The sequence below is a fragment of the Carcharhinus amblyrhynchos genome, chromosome 17 (assembly GCF_965287045.1).
Source record: "Carcharhinus amblyrhynchos chromosome 17, sCarAmb.v2.hapA, whole genome shotgun sequence".
NCBI classification, from domain to species: domain Eukaryota; kingdom Metazoa; phylum Chordata; class Chondrichthyes; order Carcharhiniformes; family Carcharhinidae; genus Carcharhinus; species Carcharhinus amblyrhynchos.
In genome coordinates this window covers 35,353,710-35,378,853 of record NC_137340.1, presented here as the reverse complement: position 1 = coordinate 35,378,853, position 25,144 = coordinate 35,353,710, and the positions used below count along the sequence as shown (strand labels likewise).

The 25,144-nt window shown below is 41.3% G+C and overlaps 1 protein-coding gene across 4 annotated transcripts in view; it reads left to right on the top strand.

The window, feature by feature from the left end:
* Positions 1-25,144, top strand: part of ccdc186 (coiled-coil domain-containing protein 186) — a 108,961-nt gene that overhangs the window by 56,081 nt on the left and 27,736 nt on the right. For 3 of the 4 annotated variants that reach the window (XM_080205806.1, XM_080205804.1, XM_080205807.1), the window contains exons 8-14: positions 5,488-5,586; positions 7,322-7,408; positions 9,590-9,732; positions 12,064-12,319; positions 18,485-18,674; positions 18,811-18,906; positions 20,254-20,464. In XM_080205806.1, coding sequence (XP_080061932.1) covers positions 5,488-5,586; positions 7,322-7,408; positions 9,590-9,732; positions 12,064-12,319; positions 18,485-18,674; positions 18,811-18,906; positions 20,254-20,464 — 1,082 coding nt within the window. The remainder of the gene's footprint in view (positions 1-5,487; positions 5,587-7,321; positions 7,409-9,589; positions 9,733-12,063; positions 12,320-18,484; positions 18,675-18,810; positions 18,907-20,253; positions 20,465-25,144) is intronic. The other variant, XM_080205805.1, reaches the window with a different exon arrangement.

Sequence of the window (25,144 nt, the reverse complement as noted above, 5' to 3'; positions counted from 1 at the left end):
AAGTGAATTACCTCACACTTCTCCGCATTAAATTCCATCCGCCACCTCTCGGCCCAGCTCTGCAACCTATCTAAGTCTCCCTGCAGACTATGACACCCTTCCTCACAATCTACCACACCTCCAACTTTGGTGTCATCAGCAAATTTACTAATCCACCCAACTATACCCTCATCCAGATCATTAATAAAAATTACAAACAACAGTGGCCCCAAAACAGATCCCTGAGGCACACCACTCGTAACTGCACTCCATGATGAATATTTACCATCCACCACCACCCTCTGTCTCCTATCTGATAGCCAATTCCTGATCCAACTTCCTAGATTACCCACAATCCCATACATCTGCATTTTCTGCAGAAGCCTACCATGGTGAACCTTATCGAACGCCTTACTAAAATCCATGTATACCACGTCAACTGCCTTACCCCCATCCACCTCTTTGGTCACCTTCTCAAAAAACTCAATAAGGTTAGTAAGGCACGACCTACCTGCTACAAAACCATGCTGACTATTTCTAATCAATTCATTACACTCCAAATAACTATAAATCCTATCCCTAATAATTTTTTCTAAAACCTTGCCCACAACAGAAGTAAGACTCACCGGTCTATAATTCCCGGCAAAGTCTCTGTTCCCCTTCTTAAACAATGGGACAACATTCGCTATCCTCCAATCCTCCGGGACTACACCAGAGACCAATGACGACCTGAAGATCTGAGCCAGAGGCTCTGCAATCACCTCTCTAGCCTCCCAGAGAATCCTAGGGTAGATCCCATCCGGACCAGGGGACTTATCTATTTTCAGCCCCTCAAGAATTTCCAGCACATCCTCTTTATCAACCGTAATACTGTCTATTTTACACCCCTGCAACCCAATGTCCTCCTCAGCTATATTCATGTCCCCCTGCGTGAACACCGAAGAGAAATATTGGTTCAATACTTCTCCAATCTCCTCCGATTCCACACACAACTTCCCCCTGCTGTCTGTAACTGGCCCTAATCTTGCCTTGACCAACCTTCTGTTCTTGACATACTTATAGAACGCCTTAGGATTCTCCTTAATCCTATCAGCCAAAGTCTTCTCAAAGTTTGGGTTTAGTGGTAGTGATAATCCTTTCGTTTGTAATTTCCATTCAGTTTTCATCCATTTTTGCCCTCTGTTCATTCATTCTTTTCACCTTGCAAAGCATTTTGTTTTGCAGGGGATGGGGTATTGTCTCAAATAATGCATATTGGAGGATGGTGTTATATAGCGACTGGGATAGATGAATGGAATGAAGTGTTTCACAAGTGCTCCATCTGGCAGAATCCAGTTGCTTATTGCATTTTTGCACATTAAATGTTACAAATTTTGGGTATATTGCGGCAGTTGATGGAGCAGTTCATGTTTGGATAAGCAGAATTTGACATTTGGGTTGTGTGTTAGTCAGAAGCTATGTTTGGCATGTTGAGGAATGCTTCAGACCAGTGGCATTTGTTCGCAGATACGGATAAGGCATCTTTAAACACAATGAATCAATGAATGCAGCAGTAGCTATTTACCGACCGCAAATTTTGATTAGGCAACAAGAGAAACGATTAATTCAGATGCTCAGCCTTCTTGCCATTAAGGATAGTGTGGACAATTTAACAAGATTGTTTGGTAAGGGACAAATGCCAGTGGTTCCGTTCTTTGACTATAGCTAAGTCTTCAACACCATGTCCTGATGTTTGGTTCCTCCCTCTGTGACTGGATCTTTGACTTCCTAACCCACAGACTGCAATCAATAAGGATAGGCAACAACACCAACTCCACAATTGTCCTCAACACCAGAACTCCACAAGGCTATGGTCTTCAGGCCCTTGCTATACTCTTATGACAGTGTGGCCAAATTCTCTTGGAGCTCAATTTTCAAGTTTGTTGACAACACCACCGCAGTGGGTTGGATCTCAAACAATGATGAGATGGAGTACAGGAAAGAGACAACAGTACTGGTGTGACAACAGTAATCTCTCCATCAATGTCAGCAAAACAAAAGAGATAGTCATCGACTTCAGGAAGTGTAGTGGAGGTTATGCCCCTGCCGACATCAATGGCGATGATGTGGAAATGGTTGCGAGCTTCAAGTTTTAAAGTGTCCAGATCACCAACAACCTTTCCTGGTCCCTCCTATGCTGATGGTATAGTTAAGAAAGCCCATCATAGAACATAGAACATTACAGCGCGGAACAGGCCCTTCGGCCCACAATGTTGCGCCGACCAGTCTTATTTTTAAAAAAAAAACATTGACCCACTAATCTAAACCAATCCCTTTTCGTCCATAAACCTATCCACCAATCTCTTAAACGCCCCCAAACTAGGCGCATTTACAACTGCAGCAGGCAGGGCATTCCAGTCCCTCACCACCCTCTGGGTAAAGAACCTGCCCCTGACATCCGTCCTATAACTACCCCCCCCTTAATTTAAAGCCATGCCCCCTCGTGCTAGCTTTCTCCATCATCTCCTGTACTTTTTCAGGAGACGAAGGATATTTGGCATGTCCACTAAGATTCTCACCAACCTTTACAGATGCACCATAGAAAGCATTCTTTACGGTTGTATCACTGCTTGGTTTGGGTCCTGCTCTATTCAAGACAGCAAGAAACTACGTAAGGTCGTGAATGAAGCCCAGTCCATCACACAATGGAAAATCCATTGATCTCAGGTGGAATTTTACAGGATGAGCGTGGCTGGAAAGCCCCACCCCTAGTGTTCTCAGGTGCCTGCTGCCTGAAGTGGAGGTCACGAATTTAGGAGATTCTCCTGGTGCATTGCTGCTGTACGTCCTGTACATGGTACATCCTGCAATCATATTATCCTCATGTGGAAGGAGTGAATATTTAAGGTAGCACTGGGAGTCAGGCAGGTTACTGCCTTGTCTTGGATTGCATTGAGCTTCCTGACTATTATTGAAACTGCACTTAATCAAGCAAGTGGAGCATATTCCATCACACTTCTGATTGTGCTTTATAGACAGTGAAAATACTTGTTGGAAGCAACATCTGTCAGTTGCTGCAAAATTCCCATTTCCGACCTGTTGTTGTCGTCACAGTACTTCGTTAGATAATTGTTCCCAGTTAAGTTTCTGGTTGGTGACCCCCATGATCTTTATGTAGGGGGCTTTGGTGAGGTTTGAACATGGCATGAGAGTTGTTTAGTCTGTCTTGGAGGTGGTGATTTCCTGGCACTGACGAATAACATTTACATTATTCCAAGTCCAAATGTTATCCAGGTCTTGCATATGCAGACAAAGAATGCTTCGATATCTAAATAGTTGCAAATGGTACTGAAAACTTGAATCACCAGCAAATAACCCCACTTCATCCCTTATGATGGAAGGAAGGTCACTGATGAAACAGCTGAAGGTGATTGGGTTTAGAGCCTGAGGAACTGCATGATGTTCTGGGATGGAGGGGATTGGCCTACAATGACCGTAGCCATCTTCCTTTGTTCAAGGTATGACTCCAACCATTGGAGAAATTTCCCCGATTTCCACTGATTTCAATTTGATGCCTCATTCAAATAAAGGCCTCCTTGATTCGCTCTGAAATTTATCTTAATCTTTGACAATTTGAGATGCTTGGCCCAAGGCTTTAAGGCAGAACCTACTGTCATTGACACCTTCCATCACTGTACTGCTGATTTTGCGTAGACCGATGGTAATTAGCCAAATTGGATTTGTCCTGTTTTTGTGATCAGGGCATAGCTGAGCAATTTTCCACTTTGTCTGTAGATGTCACTGTTGCATCTGAAATAGAACAGGACAGCTAGAGTTGCGGTAAGTTTCGAATTGCAACTTTAAACGCTGCTGGCAGAAGTTTATCACTGATCATAGCCTTTGCTGCATCCAGTGCCTACATCCATTTCTTCTTGAGTGGCGGGAATCACATCGGCTGAAGACTCGCATCGATGATGCTGGGACCTCAGGAGGAGGCCAGGATGGATCATCCATCCAGCACTTTTGGCTGAAGATGTTGCATATGCTCCAGCCTTGTCTTTTGCATTGATGTGCTGGACTCTGCCATCACTGAGAATTCTCATGAAGCATCTTTCCCCTGTCTGTAACATGCTGTTTTTACTGGTTGATATGTTTGTTGCCCCACCAGTTTGGCACCTTCGTTTTGGGGACACTTAAATGCTGCTCCTGACACATTCTTCTACACTTCTCATTGAACCAGGATGGTGAGGGAAATGCATGCTCTGAGCTTAGACATTGTGGAAATCAATGCTGCTTGGGGTACTGATTTTGAATTTCTAGCTCTGGTATGAATTTTGCATTTAGCATGGTATTAGTGTCTGAAAGCATGATAGGAAGGTATCCTCAGGGTGAAGTTGGAACTTCATCTCCTTGAGGACTGTGCCACGTTCACTCCTACCAGTCATGTCATGGGCAGATGCTGCCTGTGGCAGACCCAAATACTTGGTGAAAACAAAGTTGATTTTTATCCCCCCTAGTTTTGGTTGTCTCCTACCTGACACAGGAGCAGTTTGGCAGGCATAGAATTGCTATAGATAAAGCATGCAATCAAGCCATTTTTGGCGATTGGCATTGAAATCCCTTCCTCCGTCCAAAGTAGGTTCTGTGCTCATGACATCCTCAGTGCTCCTTCCAAGTAATAGGATGCTGATTCATCAGCTGAGGGAGGCCAGTAAGAGGTAAGCAATCGAAGATTTCCTTGTCCATGTTTGACATGATGCTGTGAGACTTATTAAGGACATTCAGGGCCACTCCCAACTGTATGCCACTGGGTGTCACCTTATTGGGTCTATCTTGCCAGTGAGACAGGATGTAGCCAGAGATGGCAGTGAAAGATTTGGAAATATTGGCTGAAAGGGAAAATTCTGTTTTGGTATAAATCCCCACATGCTAATGAAGAGTATTTTTGCAGGGATGGCTTAACAATATTGTCACAGTGTCAGAGTCAACATTGCATGATCTGTCTGGTTTCATTCTAACTACAGTTCCGCTTTATAATTTGATTCAGATGAATGACTTGTCAGGTCTTCTGAAATAGCCTAGCAAGGGTCAATTACACTGCTATGTGGACCTAAAGTCACACACATTGACCATACTGATAAGGATGGCAGATTCTTCCTTTTAAAGGCGTGAGCTAGGTGGATTTTTATGATTATCCAGTACTTTCATGACCACCATTAGTGATATTGGCATTTTAATTCCAGATTTGATTAATTGACTGAACTCAAATTTTTAACTGACATTGTGGGATTTGATTTTGTCATTGATCATTTGTCCTTTTATGTAACCATTATTTGAACATGTCTGATAGCTAAACGCAAGTGACAGTGTCATTGTGGAATCCACACTATATTATATTGTAGGGTTTCTCAGGTTACTGTGATGTCAGGAGCCTGTGCCTCACGAGCCTAAAGGGAGCATGTAGTTAACTTTTCCAATATTATTAATTTATGCTTTCTGTCATTTAGTGAACTTTGTCTTCTTTCACAGGAGTCTGAGGAAATTAGATCCAATGAGTTGGATGCCAAACTGCGTGAGACTAAAGGGGAATTAGAAAAACACTTGCAGGAAAAATCAGATCAAATGGAGGTAAGATGTGCTTTCAACAAATTATTTGGAGGAATTGATACAAACCTTTATTGACAAGGTTACATGCAAGTATACCAAATGGAAAATTGAGTTCAGATATAACATGCAAACGTAGGAGTAGGCATATGCTATTCAGCCCACCTTTAACTAGATCATGGCTGATCTGTCTAAATGTCATCTTTGTTTCCCTTAATGTCATTAGTATCGAGAAATCTATTGACCTCTGTTTTGAACATATTCCATAGCCTCCAGTGTTGAGAATTCCAAAGATTCAGCTGCATCTGACTCAAGGCAGTCTTTTTCATTTTGGCCCTAACTGGCTGACTACTTATTCTGGGACTGTCCCCAGTTCTAGACACCCTACCCCATGCCAGTGGAAATGCTCTTCTTGCATCTGCCATGTTGAGTCCTGAAACAATTGTATGTATGTGATATCACCTCTCATTCTTCTAAACTCTAGAGAATAGGCACAGTTTCCTCAGTATTCCGTCATAGGACAAGTCTATCCTCCCAGGGATTAGGGAACCATCATTGCACTTCTTCTGTGGCCAGTACACCCTTCCTAGGGTAAGGAGATGAAAACTGGGCAATGCTCCAAGTGTATCTGCAGCAAGACATCTGAAATGCAGGCAAATCCACTTGCAATAAAGGTTAACATTCCATTTGCCTTTCTAATGGCTTGTTGCACCTGCATTTAACTTTGTGACTTATGAATGTGAACACCCAGGTCTCATTGGATGTCAACGTCTCCCTATCTCTCCCCATTTAAGAAGTGCTCTGCGCTTCTGAAGTGGTTAACTTCACCTTTATTCCATATTCCATCTGCCATGTTCTTGCTTGATCACTTAGTCTGTTTAAATTTCCTTGAAGTTTCTTTGTATCCTCCTCAGTTATTTCTATCGAATTTGTGTCATCAGCAAACTTTGAACCATTGCATTTGGTCCCTACATACAAATCATTGATATAGATTGTGAATAGCTGAGACCCAAGCACTGATCCTTTTGGTATCCCACTAACCACAGCCTGCTGACCTGAAAATGATCCATCTATTCTAGTCATTGTATCCCATCCATTAACCAATGCTCAGCCCATGCTAGTATATTTCCCCCAATCCAATGAGTTTTAATTTTACTTTAGAATGTAACCTTTAGAAAGAGATCCATGAAATAGATTTAAAAATTGGGTCTGAGGTCCCAATATGCCACATACCATTAACGGGTTAAAAATGAAAGCAGGTAGGCAACCAATTAATTTTCACAGGTCACGAGGCTATAAGTATCAGTAGATTAGAAACCCGGCCCTTCCTCAATGGATGTCAGCTGTTAAAATTAAGATACCGTGTCATTCTCAAATCGGAAGAAAAATACATTCATTCTAGCATAGCATAATACATGGCAGAAGAGGCCCTTCAGCCCATCGAGTCTGCACTGACACACGAGAAACACTTGACCTCCTACCTAATCCCATTGACCTGCACTTGTCCCATAGCTTTGAATGCTATGAAGTGCCAAGTGCTCATCCATGTACTTTTTAAAGGATGTGAGACGACCAGCCTCTACCGCCATGTGGAAGTAGAATCCCCTTTCTTGCATTTAATGAAAATTGTTGTAAAATAAGTGAGGGTGAACTTGGAGAAAGGATATAGATTGCTGTTTAATTAATCCCTTATGTTTCCATTGAAATAATTAAAAGTTTTATTAGTTTCTTAAGTAATGTATTTCTCCAACAAAAACAGATTCGTCATGCCAAAATAAAAGAACTTGATGACCTGAAGAAAACATTTAAGGAAGGGATGGATGAATTGCATACTTTACGAACAAAGGTGAATACTTTGTTCCTGTTTATATTTTGAAATGGTATTATTGTGTTGCAATATCTCTAAAATAACTGAGGAATTTTTTCACTGCCTGTTCTATCGGTTGGTTTTGCTATATTGAAGTACTTAAATAATACATATCTCAAAATGTTTCTTTTCCATTTTTACTTTGTCTGGTCTTTGTCTTCTGTAAATCAGTAATGCTAATTGCAGGTTACTGTGTCCCAAATCAAGAAATTACCATTTTAAGAACGGAAGAAGTAGGAGCAGGGGTTAGGCCATAAGTTTCCTGAAGCCTGTAATGGCATTCAGTAAGATCATGGCTGATCATCTACTTCAACTTACAGCCTTGGCTCAAACTGAGACAAAAGAGCTGAATTCAGGAGGTGAAGTGAGAGTGACAGCTCTTGAACTCATGCCAGCATTCAACCCAGTATTGACATCAAGCCAGTGGCATCAATTCCCAAGGGTCACAACCCTCTTGAGTGAAGAAACCTCTCTTTATCTTAGTCCTACATGGCTGTCATGTTATCCTGAGACTATACACCCAAGTTTAAAGTAAAAGTTTAAGTTTATGTATTAGTCACAAATAAGGCTTACATTAACGCTGCAATGAAGTTACTGTGAAGTTCCCCAAGTTCTAAACTGTTTGACCAAGGCAAACAGTCTCTCAGCATTTACCATGTCATTGCCTTTCAAAATCTTTCATGTTTCTTCTTCTTCTTAACCCTGAAATGTTGATAGATCATTCTGATCTATCTGTCCTCACCAGGCAACCCTGTTATCCCAAAAATGAATTTAGTAAACCTTCACTGAACTGCCTTAAAGGTAACTGTCCTTTGTTGGGTATGGGGAAATAACATTCAAGTGGCCCAGATCTGGTCTCACCACAGACCTGTACAATTGCAGCAAGACTGCCTTACTATTATATTCCAAAGTCTTGCAATAGCATCAACATACCATTGCCTTTTCTAATGGCTTGCTGTGCCTGCATGTTGACATTTTCATGCACAAGATAACCCAAATCCTACTGATCACCAATACTTACTAGTTTTTCCATGGCTCAGTTGGTGGCACTCTCTCCTTTAGGTTACAAGACAAAAATCAAACTTGGCACGCTACTCTAGTACAGTGCAGAGAAAATGCAGCACAGTTGGATGTACCATCTCTTGCATGGGGCGTTGAATGTGAAGTTTTGCAACGAGCAGGTTGCTAGCCTATTTCCAAAGCTAATAGCTTAAAGGATGCCACTCCATGCCAAACATGGCTTTCCAGAGTGTCTCCTGCTCTTATTACCTGCCACTGGCGTGTTGGAAGAATTTTGCAGGTTGTCATTCGAACCCAGAGCTTCTAGCTCAAAGGTCAGGGTGCTACCCACTGTGCCATAAAACCTCCCTAGTTATCCTGTTATCCTGTCTAATATTTATCCCTCAACAAACATCACTGAAACAGATTATCTGGCCATTATCTTTTCCTGTTGTTAGAAGATTGCTGAGTGTAAGTTGGCAGCTGTGATTTCTACACCAAAACCGTGACTTCACTTCTTCACACAATTAGAAATGCAAGTCTTTTGTTCACCATTTCAAAAATATTCTGTTTTTCATTTTGCCTATTAAAGTGAATAACCTCCATACTTTTGCACTTTATTCTTCACTCTTGCCCACTCATGTAACCTATCTAGGTCCCATTCCAGGCTTTTGTCTTCCTCTGAGTTTTACATTAGCTAACTTGGTCACGTTGCATAATGCCGCTTTCTTTTAATATCGGTTATAAATAGCTGAGGCCCCAGCACTTATCATTGCAGCACCCTATTAATAACAACAGCCTGCCAACCTGAAAATGACTTCTTTATTCTTACTCTATCCTTTAACTAAAGCTCAATTCATGCTACTATATAATCCCCAACTATTCAAATATACAACCCTCAATCCAGTGAACCTTTTTATATTGTGTAACAGTCTTTCATGGGACACTAAGTGCCCTATAACCACTCCCTTCAACCAGTTGAAAATGTATTTTGTTGGGTAAACTGGGGCAGCCATAGGGAACACTGTGTGACTTGTGAGTCCCTTTATTAAATTCAAAACCAGCCCGGTGCTTGCTGCTTATTATGAACATTCAGTGTAAACTGAGTTAGTTTTGTGGTTTTACTTTTTTCAATAATCTTGTTATCCATTCCCCACTCAGGTAAAATGTCTTGAAGAGGAGCGTTTGAGGACTGAAGACGAACTGTCAAAATATAAAGAAATTATTAATCGACAGAAAGCAGAATGCCAGTCTCTGCATGAACGAGTAAAGACAGTAAACCACTTGCAAGAACAGCTTGAACGGTAAAGACTAGGCTGTATTGTTAGTTGAGTATAATAGTTTAATTTTATGCCATTACCCATTAACACAAGCCTGGTGTGTGAGATCTCCATTAATGATTTTGATTGCCTGAGGACGTGGGAAACCGGTTTTCTAGAGTTCTTTTCTTCCACCCTCATTGGTCCTTGTTTTTTTTTTCTTACTTAACCTGCCCAGAATGATTTGGCTGATATGGGAATAAAGTTTCTTATTTTCCTGGCATTATCGATATGGGACAGGCTCATGGAACCCTTGAGCCTTCGTACGGGATGAGGAAATGGCTGAGGCCTTAAATAAGTTTTTTGCCTCGGTCTTCACGGAGGAGGACGCGAATAGTTTGCCGGGTATTAAAGATAGAAGGATGGTAGGAGTTGAGGGCCTGAATGCAACTACTGTCACTAGAGAGGTAGTGCTTGATCGACTAGCAGGACTGATGGTGGACAAGTCCCCAGGACCGGATGGAATGCATCCCAGGGTTCTGAAGGAAATGGCAGCGGTGATAGTAAATGCCTTAGTGATTATTTACCAAACTGTGCTGGATTCCGGGGAAGTGCCGGAAGATTGGAAAACGGCTAATGTTACGCCACTGTTTAAAAAAGGTAGCAGGCAAAAGGCAGGTAATTATAGGCCGGTTAGTTTAATGTCTGTTGTGGGGAAAAATGCTTGAATCCGTCATCAAAGAAGAAATAGCGAGGCACCTTGAGAAGAATTGTTTGATAGAGCAGACGCAGCATGGATTCGTTAAGGGGAAGTCTTGTCTGACAAACTTATTGGAATTCTATGATGATGTGACTAGTGCGGTAGAGAGAGGGGAACCGGTGGATGTGGTGTTCCTCAATTTTCAGAAGGCGTTTGATAAGGTGCCACACAAAAGGTTGCTTCAGAAGGTTAGGGGGCATGAAGTTGGGGGTAAGGTGTTAGCGTGGATAGAGGATTGGTTGCCTAATAGGAGGCAGAGAGTTGGTATCAATGAATGCTATTCTGATTGGCGGTTGGTGACTAGTGGAGTGCCGCAGGGATCAGTGCTGGGGTCTCAACTATTTACCATTTTATATAGATGATCTGGAGGAGGGGGCTGAGTGTCGGGTGTCGAAATTTGCTGATGACACGAAGATAAGTGGAAAAGCAAATTGTGCAGAGGGTGTGGAAAGTCTGCAGAGGGATCTGGATAGGCTGAACAAGTGGGCGAGGACCTGGCAGATGGAGTACAATGTTAGCAAGTGTGAGGTTATCCACTTTGGCAGGAATAATAGTAGGAGGGATTATTATTATTTAAAGGGTGAAAAGCTGTAGCATGCTACGGTGCAGAGGGACCTGGGGGTCCTTGTGCATGAGTCGCAAAAACCCAGTCTGCAGCTGCAGCAGGTGATCAGGAAGGCGAATGGGATGCTGGCCTTTATAGCGAGGGGGATAGAATATAAAAGCAGGGAGGTCTTGCTGCAACTGTACAGGGCACTGGTGAGGCCACAGCTGGAGTACTGTGTGCAGTTTTGGTTGCCGCACTTGCACAAGGATATTTTGGCCTTGGAAGGAGTGCAGAGGAGGTTCACTAGGCTGATAACCGGAGATGAGCGGGTTGGACTATCAAGAGAGGCTGAGTAGACTGGGTCTGTACTTGTTGGAGTCTAGAAGGATGAGGGGGGATCTTATAGAGATGTATAAGATAACGAAGGGGATGGATAGGGTAGAGGTAGAGCGATTCTTCCCGCTCAAAGGACAACAGGACGAGAGGGCACAGCCTCAAGATAAGGGGGGGGGGTGCAGTTTAGAATGGAGTTGAGGAGGAACTTCTTCACTCAAAGGGTGGCGAATCTCTGGAATTCTCTGCCCGTTGAAGTGGTGGAGGCTACCTCACTAAATATATTTAAGACATGGGTAGATAGGTTTTTGGTAGGCAAGGGAATTAAGGGTTATGGGGAGAAAGCGGGAAAGTGGAACTGAGCCACTTCAGATCAGCCATGATCTTATTGAATGGCGGGGCAGTCTCGAAGGGCTAGATGGCCTACTCCTGCTCCTATTTCTTATGTTCTTATGTACATCTGCCATTTTTAAGTTCGTATAACCATCACCAGAGTGCTCCTTATTCATGCAATAGGAGACTGAAAATATGGACAAATAAACTAATTGTCAAATTTCATTTGACTATGTTGTGTATTCATATTACAATCAGATTCTATAAAAGTGTTTTATAATTTTTATTATTATTTTTGCTTTATAGTAGCCTGGTGTTGAAATCAGCAGGCAGGATTTAATTTTTATGTTTTCGTGAAATGCCAACCAGTACAGAAAAATAATCTAGTGTGATTCCATCCTAGAAATGAACAAGAGATTCAGTCACTGAAGGAGGAGGTTGACAACCTGAACGCACTCATTACAGATCTGCAGGAAGACATTGAAGGAAGTCGCAAAAAAGAATCAGAGTTGCTTCTGTTTACAGAGAAACTGACCAGCAAAAATGCACAACTTCAGTCTGAGAATAACACACTGCAGACACAGCTCGATAAACTAAATATTCATGAGCGAGAGCTGAGTGCACAACTTGAAGAGTTGGGACACACTAATGTTGAGCTGGTAAGAATGTAGTAAACATGAGAAGAACTTCTGGATAACGAAGCTTCAGGATTTTTGTCCCCCCTTAACCCTTTTAGTGCCTGTCTTCATTTGAGAAAGTTCTGCATTATTGAGTAGTGGAATACAGAGAAGAATATAAATCAATGTGGGGTGTTAACTTTTGAGCAGCTTGTTGTGTGCTATGTATATTTTAATTGGAAATTACTATATGCCTTTCGAGGCTAAAACAAACTTTGTGTAATGTTGACATAATCTTCAGAATATTTTTTATACATTGCTTACTGTTTCCTGTCTCCCCACATTCATGTCTGTTGTGTTTTGAATGAACTAAGCATTGTTTTCTAGTGGGAATTGCTATCCTCTAGACTTCCATTACGCCTTCATGGAAACTTTGAACTTTATTTGCGGTAACAAAATCCCATTGGGATACAGTAATATGCTTGCATTCTTCCTCCAGCTTTGTGGCTATGAAGAGGATTTGACCTACAGCAAGTGTTGGCTAAAGTTCTATGGAGCACTGTGAATTTATATGATTATTAGTTAACTTAGGATATTTTTATTGTTTTTGCGTATTTAATAGGTCTGTGCTTATTCCTGATAAAGGGGAGACAGGCAATTGACTTGATCCTAAAATTCAGTGTTAGCTTTTTAAGATGTCAAGTACAGATACTCGATAAATGTGTGACAAATATAATAGTGCTCATTATTTACCTACTGGGGTTACGGTCTGAGTGGGATAGTTGTCAGTGCAGTCCTGATAGTTAAATAGTCGCCTCCTTGTGCACTGTAGGGATTCTATGCTATGACAAAATGGAGTTAGGTATATTTTATGTTTTGAACTGTTTAATTTGCTTTCTACTGGGCACAAGTCTATAATAAAACAAAACAGAGAAATTTACCATTAATGACCATTATTCAAAGTGATCACAAAAGTGGTTGGCATGGACTTGGTCAGGCTTGTTTTTCTAATAAAACTGGTGTTGATGTGCTTGCTGGTGTGACATATGAGACCCTTTACTAAAGTGAATGCACATTGGCAGACTAAGCTAGGAGATACTTGAGCTGGATTTTAAAAATTCTGATACAGGATTTAAATATGGAAAAGTTTTCCATGGGAACAACAGTGTTTATTCATTCATCCATCACCCCCTAAAGGCTGTTCTGCCGATCAATTCAATTGTGGTAGATCTGTGCTCAGTTCCACATAATTTATCTGTTCCTGAGCCATATCCCTTGAGATCCTTGCCTAATTTACTATCATTCTCAGTCTTGCAAATTTCAGTTGACCCTGCATTCAGAAACTTTATATTTGGAGGGAGGGTGTGGAGTGGTGGCTTGCACATTCTAGATCTTGACTACCATTTGTTTGAAAAAGTATTTTCTGTTTTAATTCCTAAATGGCCTAACCTGAAATTTAAGATTGTCCTTTTTGTTGTCTGGATTTCCCCCACTAGAGGAAATAGTATCTGCCCCATTAAAGTTCTAATAATTTTAAATACGTTAATTTAATCACTTGCCTAACTTTCAAAATTCAGCATAGGAATAGAAGTAGATGACTTCTTGAGCCTGTTCCACCATTCAGTGAGACCATGGCTTACCTATAACAAATTTTCCTTCATACCTTGCTTAACAATCTATCTCAGATTAATAATTGATTTTTTTTGTACCTAAACTCTAGGTTTTTGTGATGCTATAAATACCTATGTGCACATAGATAACTAAATCTGTTTGATCCTCATGGCTCCTTATCCATATTAACAAAATATTTCAGTATGTTGACCTCTAATCCAAAGTGGATAACTTCACATTTGTTTGAACTGTGGCAGAATTTCACTTACTCGCTTCGTCAGTGTCCGTTTTTGACTTCCTCTCCTTATCCATACAACTTCCAGTGCCTCCCAAATTGGTGTAATACGCATGCTTGTATGTAAAACTTTTAAATTCCTTTTTCTAGGTCATAATATATCTGGTGAAGTGGAACCCTTCAGGTCGATTTTCAGACCACTGCTCTTTATGGTAGCCAAATGTAGATGATAACTGTGGCACATAATTTCAAAGTTTGTTGATGATAGGAAACTTGGGAATGCAGCAAACCAAGAGGAAAATAGTAACAAATTCCAGGAGAACATAGACTAGTGAAATAGGCAAATGCATAGCAGATAAATTGTAACCCATAGAAGTCTGAATTGATTCATTTTGGTAGGAAGAGTGTGCAGTTTTGGGCGCCGCACCTGCGCAAGGATATTTTGGCCCTGGAGGGAGTGCAGGGGAGGTTTACTAGGCTGATACCGGAGTTGAGGGGGTTGAGCTATGAGGAGAGGCTGAATAAACTAGGCTTGTACTCGTTAGAGTTTAGAAGAATGAGGGGAGATCTCATTGAGACGTATAAGATGATGAATGGGATGGATAGGATAGAGGTGGACAGACTCTTCCCGCTCAAAAAAGACAGTAGGACTAGGGGGCACAGCCTCAAGATAAAGGGGGGGCGGTTCAGAACGGAGTTGAGGAGGAACTTCTTCACTCAAAGGGTGGTGAATCTCTGGAATTCTCTGCCCGTTGAAGTGGTGGAGGCTGCCTCGCTAAATATTTTTAAGAAGCGGGTTGATGGGTTTTTGATAAGAGAGGGGATTAAGGGTTATGGGGAGAGGGCGGGAAAGTGGAACTGAGCCACGACAGATCAGCCATGATCTTATTGAATGGCGGGGCAGGCTCGAAGGGCCAGATGGCCTACTCCTGCTCCTATTTCTTATGTTCTTATGTTCTTATGTTCTTAAGAGTTAATAGAAGTAATACGAACTAAATGATACAATTTTAAAGTGGCTGTAAGAATGGAGAGATCAGTTGGTAAGCAAGTGTCTAAAGATAGCAGGAGAAAACTGTCAAAGGCATGCAGGATCATTTGCTTTGTAAGTAGATGAGGACAAAAACACAAAATTAATTCCAAATTGTTTATGAAGCACTGTTTAATCCCTAGTTGCTGTCATGTTGCCAAGTGCCTTAGAGATGAAGTTCTTTGGAATCATACTGGAGATGAAAGATTTCAGTTATGAAGAGAAATTTGGTGCAGAGATAGTTAAAAGATAGAGAAAGGAGTTGAAACTCATGAAGGGTTTTGACGAAGTAAGTGAAGAGTGACTGTTTCCAGTGGCAGACAGGTAATCACAGAGGATACAGATTTGACGAAATAAGTACAAGTACAAGAAGCAACATTTTTTTGTGTGGGGGTGTGGTGGGGGGGGTACGAGCCAAGCAAGTTATGATTTGAAATGCCCTTCCTGTGAAGATGGTGGAAGCAGACTCAAATAATATATTTGAAATTTGCAGAGCTATGGGGTAAGCAATGAACGGGACTAATTAGATTGTTCTTTCAAAAAGCTGGTATGGGCATAATGGAATGAATGGCTGCTGTATTTCATCATGTAATAATGAGAGGCTGAGGCTCCAGTGCAAACACACAGGAAACATCACTCATCATATCCCACCATGACAATGAACCATTTATTCTTACTGTCTCCTACCTACCAACCCATATCAAAAGGGCATGTCCATTTCTGTGTGCTTCCATTTTTCTAATTTGCGGCTTTCCAATCCAAAGGCACAATTCCACTTTCTTACGTAATGTCTGTTTCCTCGAGGAAAGAAATTTCCCAGAAAATTGCTGGAAGTGACACCTATTTATAACTGCAATTATTTAAAGAGAAATTTAAAATGTGGCGCTGCAGGCATTGGACTGGGGTTGGCACAGTGAGAAGTCTCAACACCAGGTTAAAGTCCAACAGGTTTATTTAGTAACACGAGCTTTAGGAGCACTGCCCCTTCATCAGGTGAGTGGAGAATTGAGTTCACAAAAGGGGCATGTATAGATACAGACTGAATTACGGGATAATGGTTGGAATGTGTTTACAGGTGCAGACAGTGGAGAGAGGGTTAAGTATAGGTTAAAGAGTTGAATTGTCTCAAGCCAGGACAGTTAGTAAGATTTTGCAAGCCCAGGCAAGTCATGGGGGTTACGATGCGACGCCTGGCCATCCCATCGTATCAAGCAACGCGACCCTGTGTAAGAACCTCTCCAGCTACATTGAGGGCATCCTGAAACCCATCGTACAAAGATTCCCCAGCTTCTGTCACGACGCTATGGACTTCTTACAGAAAGGAACACTCTTCATCACAGTGGATGTCTCGGCACTCCAAACCAGCATCCTCCACGACGACGGCATTGCTGTAAGTGCCTCAGTACTCAATGCCAACAACTGCCGATCTCCAGATGCAATTCTACAACTCATCCGCTTCATCCTGGATCACAACATCTTTATCTTCAACAACCAGTTCTTGATTCTGACAAACAGAACGCCCATGGGGACCAAATTTACACCTCAATATGCCAACGTCTTCATGCAGAGGTTCAAACAAGACCTCTTCACTGCACAGGACCTTCAACCAATGCTGTATATAGATACATCAATGACATTTTCTTCCTTTAGACTCACGGCAAACAGTCACTGAAACAATTACATGATGAGATTAACAAGTTCCATCCCACCATCAGGCTCCCCATAGACTACTGTCCAGAATCATTTGCATTCTTTGACTCATCTCCATTAAGGACGGGCAGCTCAGCACTTCACTGTACCGCAAGCCTATGGATAACTTCACGATACTCTGCTTCTTCTCCAGCTTTCACCCTAAACACGTTAACGAAGCTATCCCCTACAGACAAGCCCTCCATATACACTGGATCTGCTCAGATGAGGAGGAATGCAGCAGACACTTGCATACTGAAAGACACCTTCGTAATAACAGGATATGGTGCTCAACTCATCGATTAATAGTTCCGATGACCAACAATGAAAAACCGCACCAACCTCTTCAGAAGACAAACACAGGATACGGCGGATAGAGTACTGTTTGTCTTCAAATACTACTCCAGAGTGAAGAAGCTACGATATCATCTTCAGAGCCGTCAACATGTCATCAATTAAGACAAATGTCTCGCCAAGGCTATCCCCACACCCCCACTACATGCCTTCAAACAACAACGCAACCTCAAACAGACCATTGTACGCAGCAAACTACCCAGCCTTCAGGAGAACAGTGATCACAACTCTGACACAGCCATGTCTGCAAAACGTGCCAGATCATTGACACAAGTGCCATCATCTCATGTGAGAACACTTCCACCAGGTACATGGTACATAATCTTGCGACTCAGCCAACATTGTCTACCTGATATGCTAAAGAAAAGGATATCCCGAGGCATGTTACGTTGGCGAAACCATGCAGATACTACGACAACAGTTGAATGGATACCAATCCACAATCACCAGGCAAGAGTGTTTCCTTTCTATCAAGGAACACTTCAGCTGTCAAGGACATTCAGCCTCCGATGTTTGGGTAAGCATTCTCCAAGGCAGCCTTCAAGATACATGATAACACAGAAACCGATAGCCAAGTTCTGCACACATGAGGATGGCTTCGACCAAGATCTTGGGTTCATGTAACACAACCTGTAACCCCAGCAACTTGCCTGGACTTGCAAAATCTTACTAACTGTTCTGGCTAGAGACAGTTTACATCTCTTTAACCCTGTGCTTAACCCTTTTTCCACTCGCATTATCTGCACTTGCAAAGACTTGATTTATCTGTTAAAGCTTGCATTCCAACCATTATCCTGTAATTGGGTCTGTGTCTGTGTATGCCTTTTTTGTGAATCCAACTTTCCACTCACCTGATGAAGGGACAGCGCTGTGAAAGCTTGTGCTCCCAAATAAACTTGTTGGACTTTAACCTGGTATTGTGAGACTTTTTACTAGAAATTTAAATTAATGATTATTGAATTAAGATGAATAGCAAAAAGTTAATGTCTCAAGAACTGTAGCTGTAAACTGAAAATGATAATTACTCTGACAAGTAACAATAATATTGGTCCTGAAAATTCTCTACTGTATGCACTTGCCACTTCTAATAATTTGTTGCTTCAGTTGTTCGAAATACATTGGGTTTAAAGGGTAATGCTTTTTTAATGTAGCAATGTAAATTGAGATAAATACAGCATATAATTTGAAATCTGACTAGTCATTTTGCTATTGTTGATTGAAATGTGCACCTGCCAAAGGCAGCTCGGCGTCATTCGGTATGATATTGTGCTTTGCTTTTGTTTGTCTACAGGTGGACAGATTGCAGAAAGAACAGCAGCTGCGACAGAAGGATGTGAAAACTCTGCAAAATGAGGTGATCTCTGAACAGAAGGAAGTGAGTAAACTGACTTTACAAGTGGAGGAGCTTAAAGATGACCTTGTCACTCAGAAACGAAAGAAAGCAACTAATATTAAAGACCTCACGAAACAGCTTCAGCAAGGTAGGTGGGAATTGGCAAAGTGCTTTAGACTTGCTATTGTACAATTATTCATCTCAGATGATCAAATTTTTACTGTTAGTGTTATTTTCGATCCAAATTTCAAAAACATAATTTCAGCATTGTGAATTTCTTCCAGCACGACGGCGATTAGAGCAAATCGAAAATGGCAACTATGACAGCAAAGAGGCAAGCAGCATGGGAAGTCGTTCAAGTTCATCAGGTAAAAGAAAAAGTAAATACCACGTTATTTTAATTTAAAAGAACAAATATTATTGCCTTTTGCAGAAGCGGTTAAAGCAATACGGTCTTTTTACTTTTGTTGGTAATGTTGACTTCAAAAACAGGGAAGAGAAACCAAAATGCACGCAGCAGCATTTATCTCAGTGGCCTGAGGCGTGCTGACAAATTGAGGTGAAATGTTTCAATAATACCAAGTTGTATTTCAACCCACTAAAAGTCCACATAGGATTGGAGATTTAAAACAAAATCAGTGAATTTTTTATCAACCCTCTCTGTCTGTCTCATCTTTCTCTCTTTGCTCCTCAGTCTTTCCCAATCTTTGCTTTCTGTACATGATTAATACAATCTTAGTTTACTTCCTGGTTTAAATTCTGTCTCAATGAGAGTTCCTCAATCAGAATGAAGAGCTTCACTGTTTCTTGTCTTCCTCAGAGGCCCTGCAGATGGCATTGCAGTAGATCACATGCTGGGTTAGAGCCAGTCTCTGCACAGAAACCAGTGAAAACCTTGTGGGTTCCTCTCAGTAAGGTGAAAAACGAGTGTGATTCCATCACCGCTGACAGCAAAACCCAGGCCAATATTTGCTGTTAATATAATTTAGTGAGGACATTGTCTTGGTGAAATTATTGAGCTTAGTGGAATGAATTGATATGTAGAAGTGTCAGGATGAAGTGTTAACATCTCAATGAACCTTTTGTTAATATGGCATACAACTGTGATATTTCACATACAGAATTCCCAATTGTTGCCATGCGGTTATGTTCAGCACAGGCTAAGAACTTTTCTGCAGTGTGTGAAGAAGAAACAAATGTGTTTTCTCCCAAGTTGCTTATGCAAATCTTTTGTAGTGACTCTGCTACAACCAGAACAGGTTTGTCTAACTGTTAAATGAGAATGGGGCACAATACTCAAGTAAATGAAAGCTGTGCATTTAAAACCAGATACATTGCTTGTAGAGACACATCTCAATTTAATGACTGTATGACTAATATTCAAGCTTCTGAGCTTGGTAACTGTTATGATCTAACTTCTCCAATATGTTTACTTTTCCAAATGCTTATCATAGAGAAAACTCAAATTATCCTCCATTTTGGAGTAAAATTATTTTTTTTAAATTTAACTGTTGAGTGATTTCTCAGGCAAAGCTTGGAAATTGCCCATTGTTGTCAAATTTATTTAATGCCTGGCAATAAAAGGTATCAACTCCTCTAAAATATAATACTTAGTTTAAATGAACTTCATTTTCTGAGCTCCAGAGAATATAATCATCATTGTTCAAGTAAATGCTCAAGCATTATTTTCTATTTACTCCAAAAATCATCTCTGTATTACAATCCAGGTTCTCTCGATGCTCGGTGCAATAAAGAAGAGCGATCTCCAGAGAATACTGGCTGTACTGTGCAGGCTGATAGTTTCCCTGAGGTGGATAAGACCGTACTGATAGAACGTATTGTGCGGCTGCAGAAAGCTCATGCACGTAAAAATGAAAAAATTGAATTCATGGAGGACCATATTAAACAGCTGGTGGAGGAAATCCGAAAGAAAACGAGGTGAGTGGATTTCTGGGGCTACTGATGCAGTCATTATTTACAGTCATTACTTAGCAAAAGATTAATCTCATTTCAGGCTTATTAATTCCATTTGTTTGGAGTTTCTTGCCCATTTTGCTGTTTTAAAGCAAACATCATGGGAAGTAGTGGATTCTTGCCAAGTACTTACTTGGACTTATTGACTGGCGTTGCTGCAGTCAGAATTGCTCAATGGATTCCTTAACCTTTCTTTCCAATTGCCATTTTGCTTCCTTGTGCTTGAAAAACGGAAACAGTGAGCAGTCCAGATACTGAAGAATTGTTGAGTAAATTGGAGCCACGTTAGCACTAAAGACAATACAAATGATTTGATAACTAAAAACTGCATGATCGCACTTTGGAATTTACAGTTTATCTCCAAGTTTGGTTTGGAAATTTAATGTGCACTAGTGCATGATGAGGCGATTTGTAAAAAAAAATCCTGTATGAGTGTGTGCGCGCACATGTACTTTGCTCTGTCTTGTTCTCTCACATACTTTGCATTATTCTCCTATCTGACTCTTTAAGCTGAATTATGGTTGATGGGATGGGGTGAATGGGACTTCATAGAAGTATCACAGAATCCTTACAGTACAGAATGAAGCACTGACTCTTTGATAGAGCATCTTATCCAGGCCCTATCCACACAACCCCAACATATTTACCCCACTCATCCCCCTAATCCACACATCTGGCACACTAAGGGGCAATTTAGCATGGCGAATCCACCTCATCTGCACATCTTTGGACTGTGGGAGGAAACAGGAACACCCAGAGGAAACCCACACAGACACAGGGAAAACATGCAAACTCCACACTGACAATGACCCAAGGCTGGAATTGAACTCGGATCCGTAGTGCTGTGAGGCAGCAGTACTAACCACTGTGCCACCTTGTCTCATCAGGATGATATCAGGAAGTTCATGTTTCCCTGGATGATGTGGAGTTTTGGCTCCATGGCATGCCTTGTTTTTGTTTGTCAGATTCGTGACCTGGACATCAACCTGACTGATGGAGCTTGATTTTCAGTTGGGCAGGCAGTGCTGTGCAGCAGGCCACAGCGGCAGATATGTCAGCAATATACACTCATCTTCACCAAGGTGTCCACGCTTCCCTACATCTCTTAGGCTTCTTAAGACCCAGACTGTGTGCCAAACGCTGTTAAATTTGCAAAGGTGGTAAGCTCAAAGGCTGCCGTACTCTCTAAAATATTTAAATGCACAGTGAGTCTTATGAGAATAGGTTGGCTGCTTGCCCCTTGCCCTGCCTCTCTTTAACATAAAGGTGGATTATTTTGAAACAATTGGAAGTTATTTTATAAAAAGCTTCAATTTTAAACTGCAGAGTAATATTGACTGAAATAAATTGAATAATAATTCTACTGGGGATTGAACAACAGCTATCCCAGAAATTGCCCAATATGATTAACACAGACAAATTACAGTTGCAATACTTGACTGTTTTGAAGTAATGCATCTTTTTTTACATGGTATAATTCATGTTTTAAAATTTGTATGATCAAATTGAGGAGAGATTAAAAGTATACAGATTATAAAAATCTATGAACTGGTTTTCTGGTCCACTCTGGGAACAATAACTAATTACATTCATAGATTGATTTTCCAGGGCACTCTCTTATTAGCAGTAAAATAGAAATGAATGCTTGCCAAAGTGTGACTGAAAGCTTATGAAAAGCTGGGTTTTGAGAAGGATTTTACATGTGGGAAGGGGAATAATTTTAGGGAGGAAGTTCCAAGGAAGAAGAGGCAGGCAGCTGAAAGCATGCATTAATTAGGCTTTCAAACGCTGCATTAATGTGTTGGGGTGATGAGATCGCAAAACTAGGTTGCAGGGTTTTAAACTTGACTCAGTATGGAATTTGATGCCAGAGTTGTTAAGAATCCTGTTAAGCTTAAGCGAGAGTTTCTGAGGACAGAGAATGGAGTCGGTGAGACAAGAGAAAATTTTATGGCAGCATCCAAAGACAATGGTTTTGCTCTTCCTGATGATGAGACAATTTGTAACTTATCAGGTCAGCAGTCTTAACAGCATTGAATCGTTTAAGGAGCTGAGAACAGTGGTAGTGCTTCCACCATCTTTACATAACAGTGGCAATGATAGCAAAGTGATATTATAGAGGCTAAGGAGAAGGATCCAAGGATGGCTAGTAATTTGGTAGTACAGAAGAGACATGCTCATCGCTTGTCTGTTGCACTCACCAGGATAGCTTGCAGGAACGTTTTACCATAATGGGGGAACAACAGTTTATACTACATGAGAAGAGAGTGCTGATTTGTTAGCAAGTGGACTCTGATAGCTGGAGGCGTTGCAGTGGAGATTGCAGCATAGAACTGTAAACTCCCAGTTTTGTTCAAAGTCAAACTCTGATCATAGTCCCTTGGGGAATGACTGTTCCCTCAGCTTCTGTTTAGTTGGAAAAGACACAATGTGTGAACATATTCCTTTCACCGACAAAGCACAGGTCCTGTTGTGTGACTATATGTGGTTTCTAGCCTGCATAAGTAAGGAACAGGGTGGACCCAACTGGCAGTTGTGATTTTTTTTGTATAATTCTTAACATAATCAGGATCAGACAGTTAACTGTTCCATGCTGCATTCTCCACAGCAATGATTCCACCAGCCAGAATCCACATTTCAACCAACCAGCACTCTCTTCTCACGCAGTGTAAATTGTTGTTTCCTCCTTTTAGTTCAAACATTCTTGTGAAAGCTCCTGATGGGTGCAAGATGACAGGCTTTGATAGCATTTCTCTTTTTTCAGGAATGAATGCTGGGAATCCCAGAATGGTTACTTTACAGGGGTGGAAGAGAAAAACTGCTATATTTGGGTCAGTAGGACTTGAAACAGGTTCAACTAGATGGAGGAGAGACAGTGCAAAGTAACTGGTATTGTGAATTGTACTGAAGGCCATGGTAAGGTCCATCATATCTGATGCATTAAAGTTATAGTCAGAGAATACTTTTCATGGTCATAATTTTTGAAAATGTAACTACGAGAGAAGTTCATGACTGAGTATAGTGCTAGAATTGGAACTGAAACTGGTGGCTTCTGTAGCAGGACAAATCCAACTCAACCAATTACTGCCCCATGTATCTGCTCAAGGAACTTCTTCACTCAAAGGGTGGTGAATCTCTGGAATTCTCTGCCCATTGAAGTGGTGAAGGCTGCCTCGCTAAATACTTTTAAGACGCGGGTTGATGGGTTTTTGATAAGCAAGGGGATTAAGGGTTATGGGGAGAGGGCGGGAATGTGGAACTGAGCCACGACAGATCAGCCATGATCTTATTGAATGGCGGGGCAGGCTCGAAGGGCTAGATGGCCTACTCCTGCTCCTATTTCTTATGTTCTTATGTTCTTAAATGATGAAAGGAGTCATTGACAGTTGTATCATGTGGCAATTGCTGCTGATTTGCATGCAGATTTGGTTCTGCAAGTGACTATCAATTCCCAATCTAATTACAGCTTTGATCCAAACATGCACCAAAGAGCTGAATTCAGATGAGGTGAGAACAACTGCCTTGATATCAAGGCAGCATATGATTTAAGTCTAATACCCGGAAGCCCTAGCAAAACTGGTGTCAATGAAAATAATGGGGATGGGGAGGATGGGACACTAATGCATATGGTGCAGCACAAAGGAAGACGGTTGTGGTTGTTGAAGGTCACTTATCCCAGTTCCAGGTCATTACTGCAGGAGTTCCAAGACCAAACCATTTTCAGTTGCTTCTTCAATGACCTTCCCTCCATCATGAGATGAGATCAGAAGTGGGGATGTTCGCTGATAATGCACAATGTTCAGCACCATTCATCATGACTCAGATGTTGAAGTAGTCTGTGCCCATATGCAGCAAAACCTGGACAACATTTCAGCTTGGACACAAAATGGTTTACCTTAGTGCCACAAGTGCCAAACAATGAACATCTCCAGCAAGAGAGAATGCAAACATCTCTCCTTGATACTCAGTAGTTTACCATCACTGAATACCCCACTATCAACATCCTGGAGGGTTTAACCATTGACCAGAAATTGAACTACACCGGCCATATAAATACCGTGGCTACAATGGCAAGTCAGAGGCTGGAAATTATGCTCTGAGTAACTCAACTGATTCTTCAAAGCCAGTTCACATCTACAAGGCAGAAGTGACAAATGTGATGGAATTCTGTCCACTTGCCTGGATGAGTCCAATTCCAACAACACTTGAACTTGACACCATGCAGAATAAAGCAGCCTGTTTGATTAGTGACCTATTCACCACCTTAGACATTCACCCCCTCCACCACTGATGTACATGGACTGCAATGGTTCAAGAAAGAAGCTCACCACCACTACCACCTCGAGGGCATTTAGGGATGGAGAATAAATGGTGGTTTAGCCAGTGACTCCCACATCCACAGGGAGGTGATGGCGCAGTGATATTTTCACTAGACTATTGAATCAGAGACCCAGTGTCATGCTCTGGGGATCCAGGTCAAATCCCACCATGGAAGACTGTAAAAGTTGAATTCGATTAAAAAAATCTGGAATTAGAAGTGAATGAAACCATTGATTGCTGTAAAACAAAAAAAAATCTGGTTCACTGTTGCCATTGTCTAGCCTGCATGTGCCTCCACAGCCATCTGGTTGACTTTTAAATTCT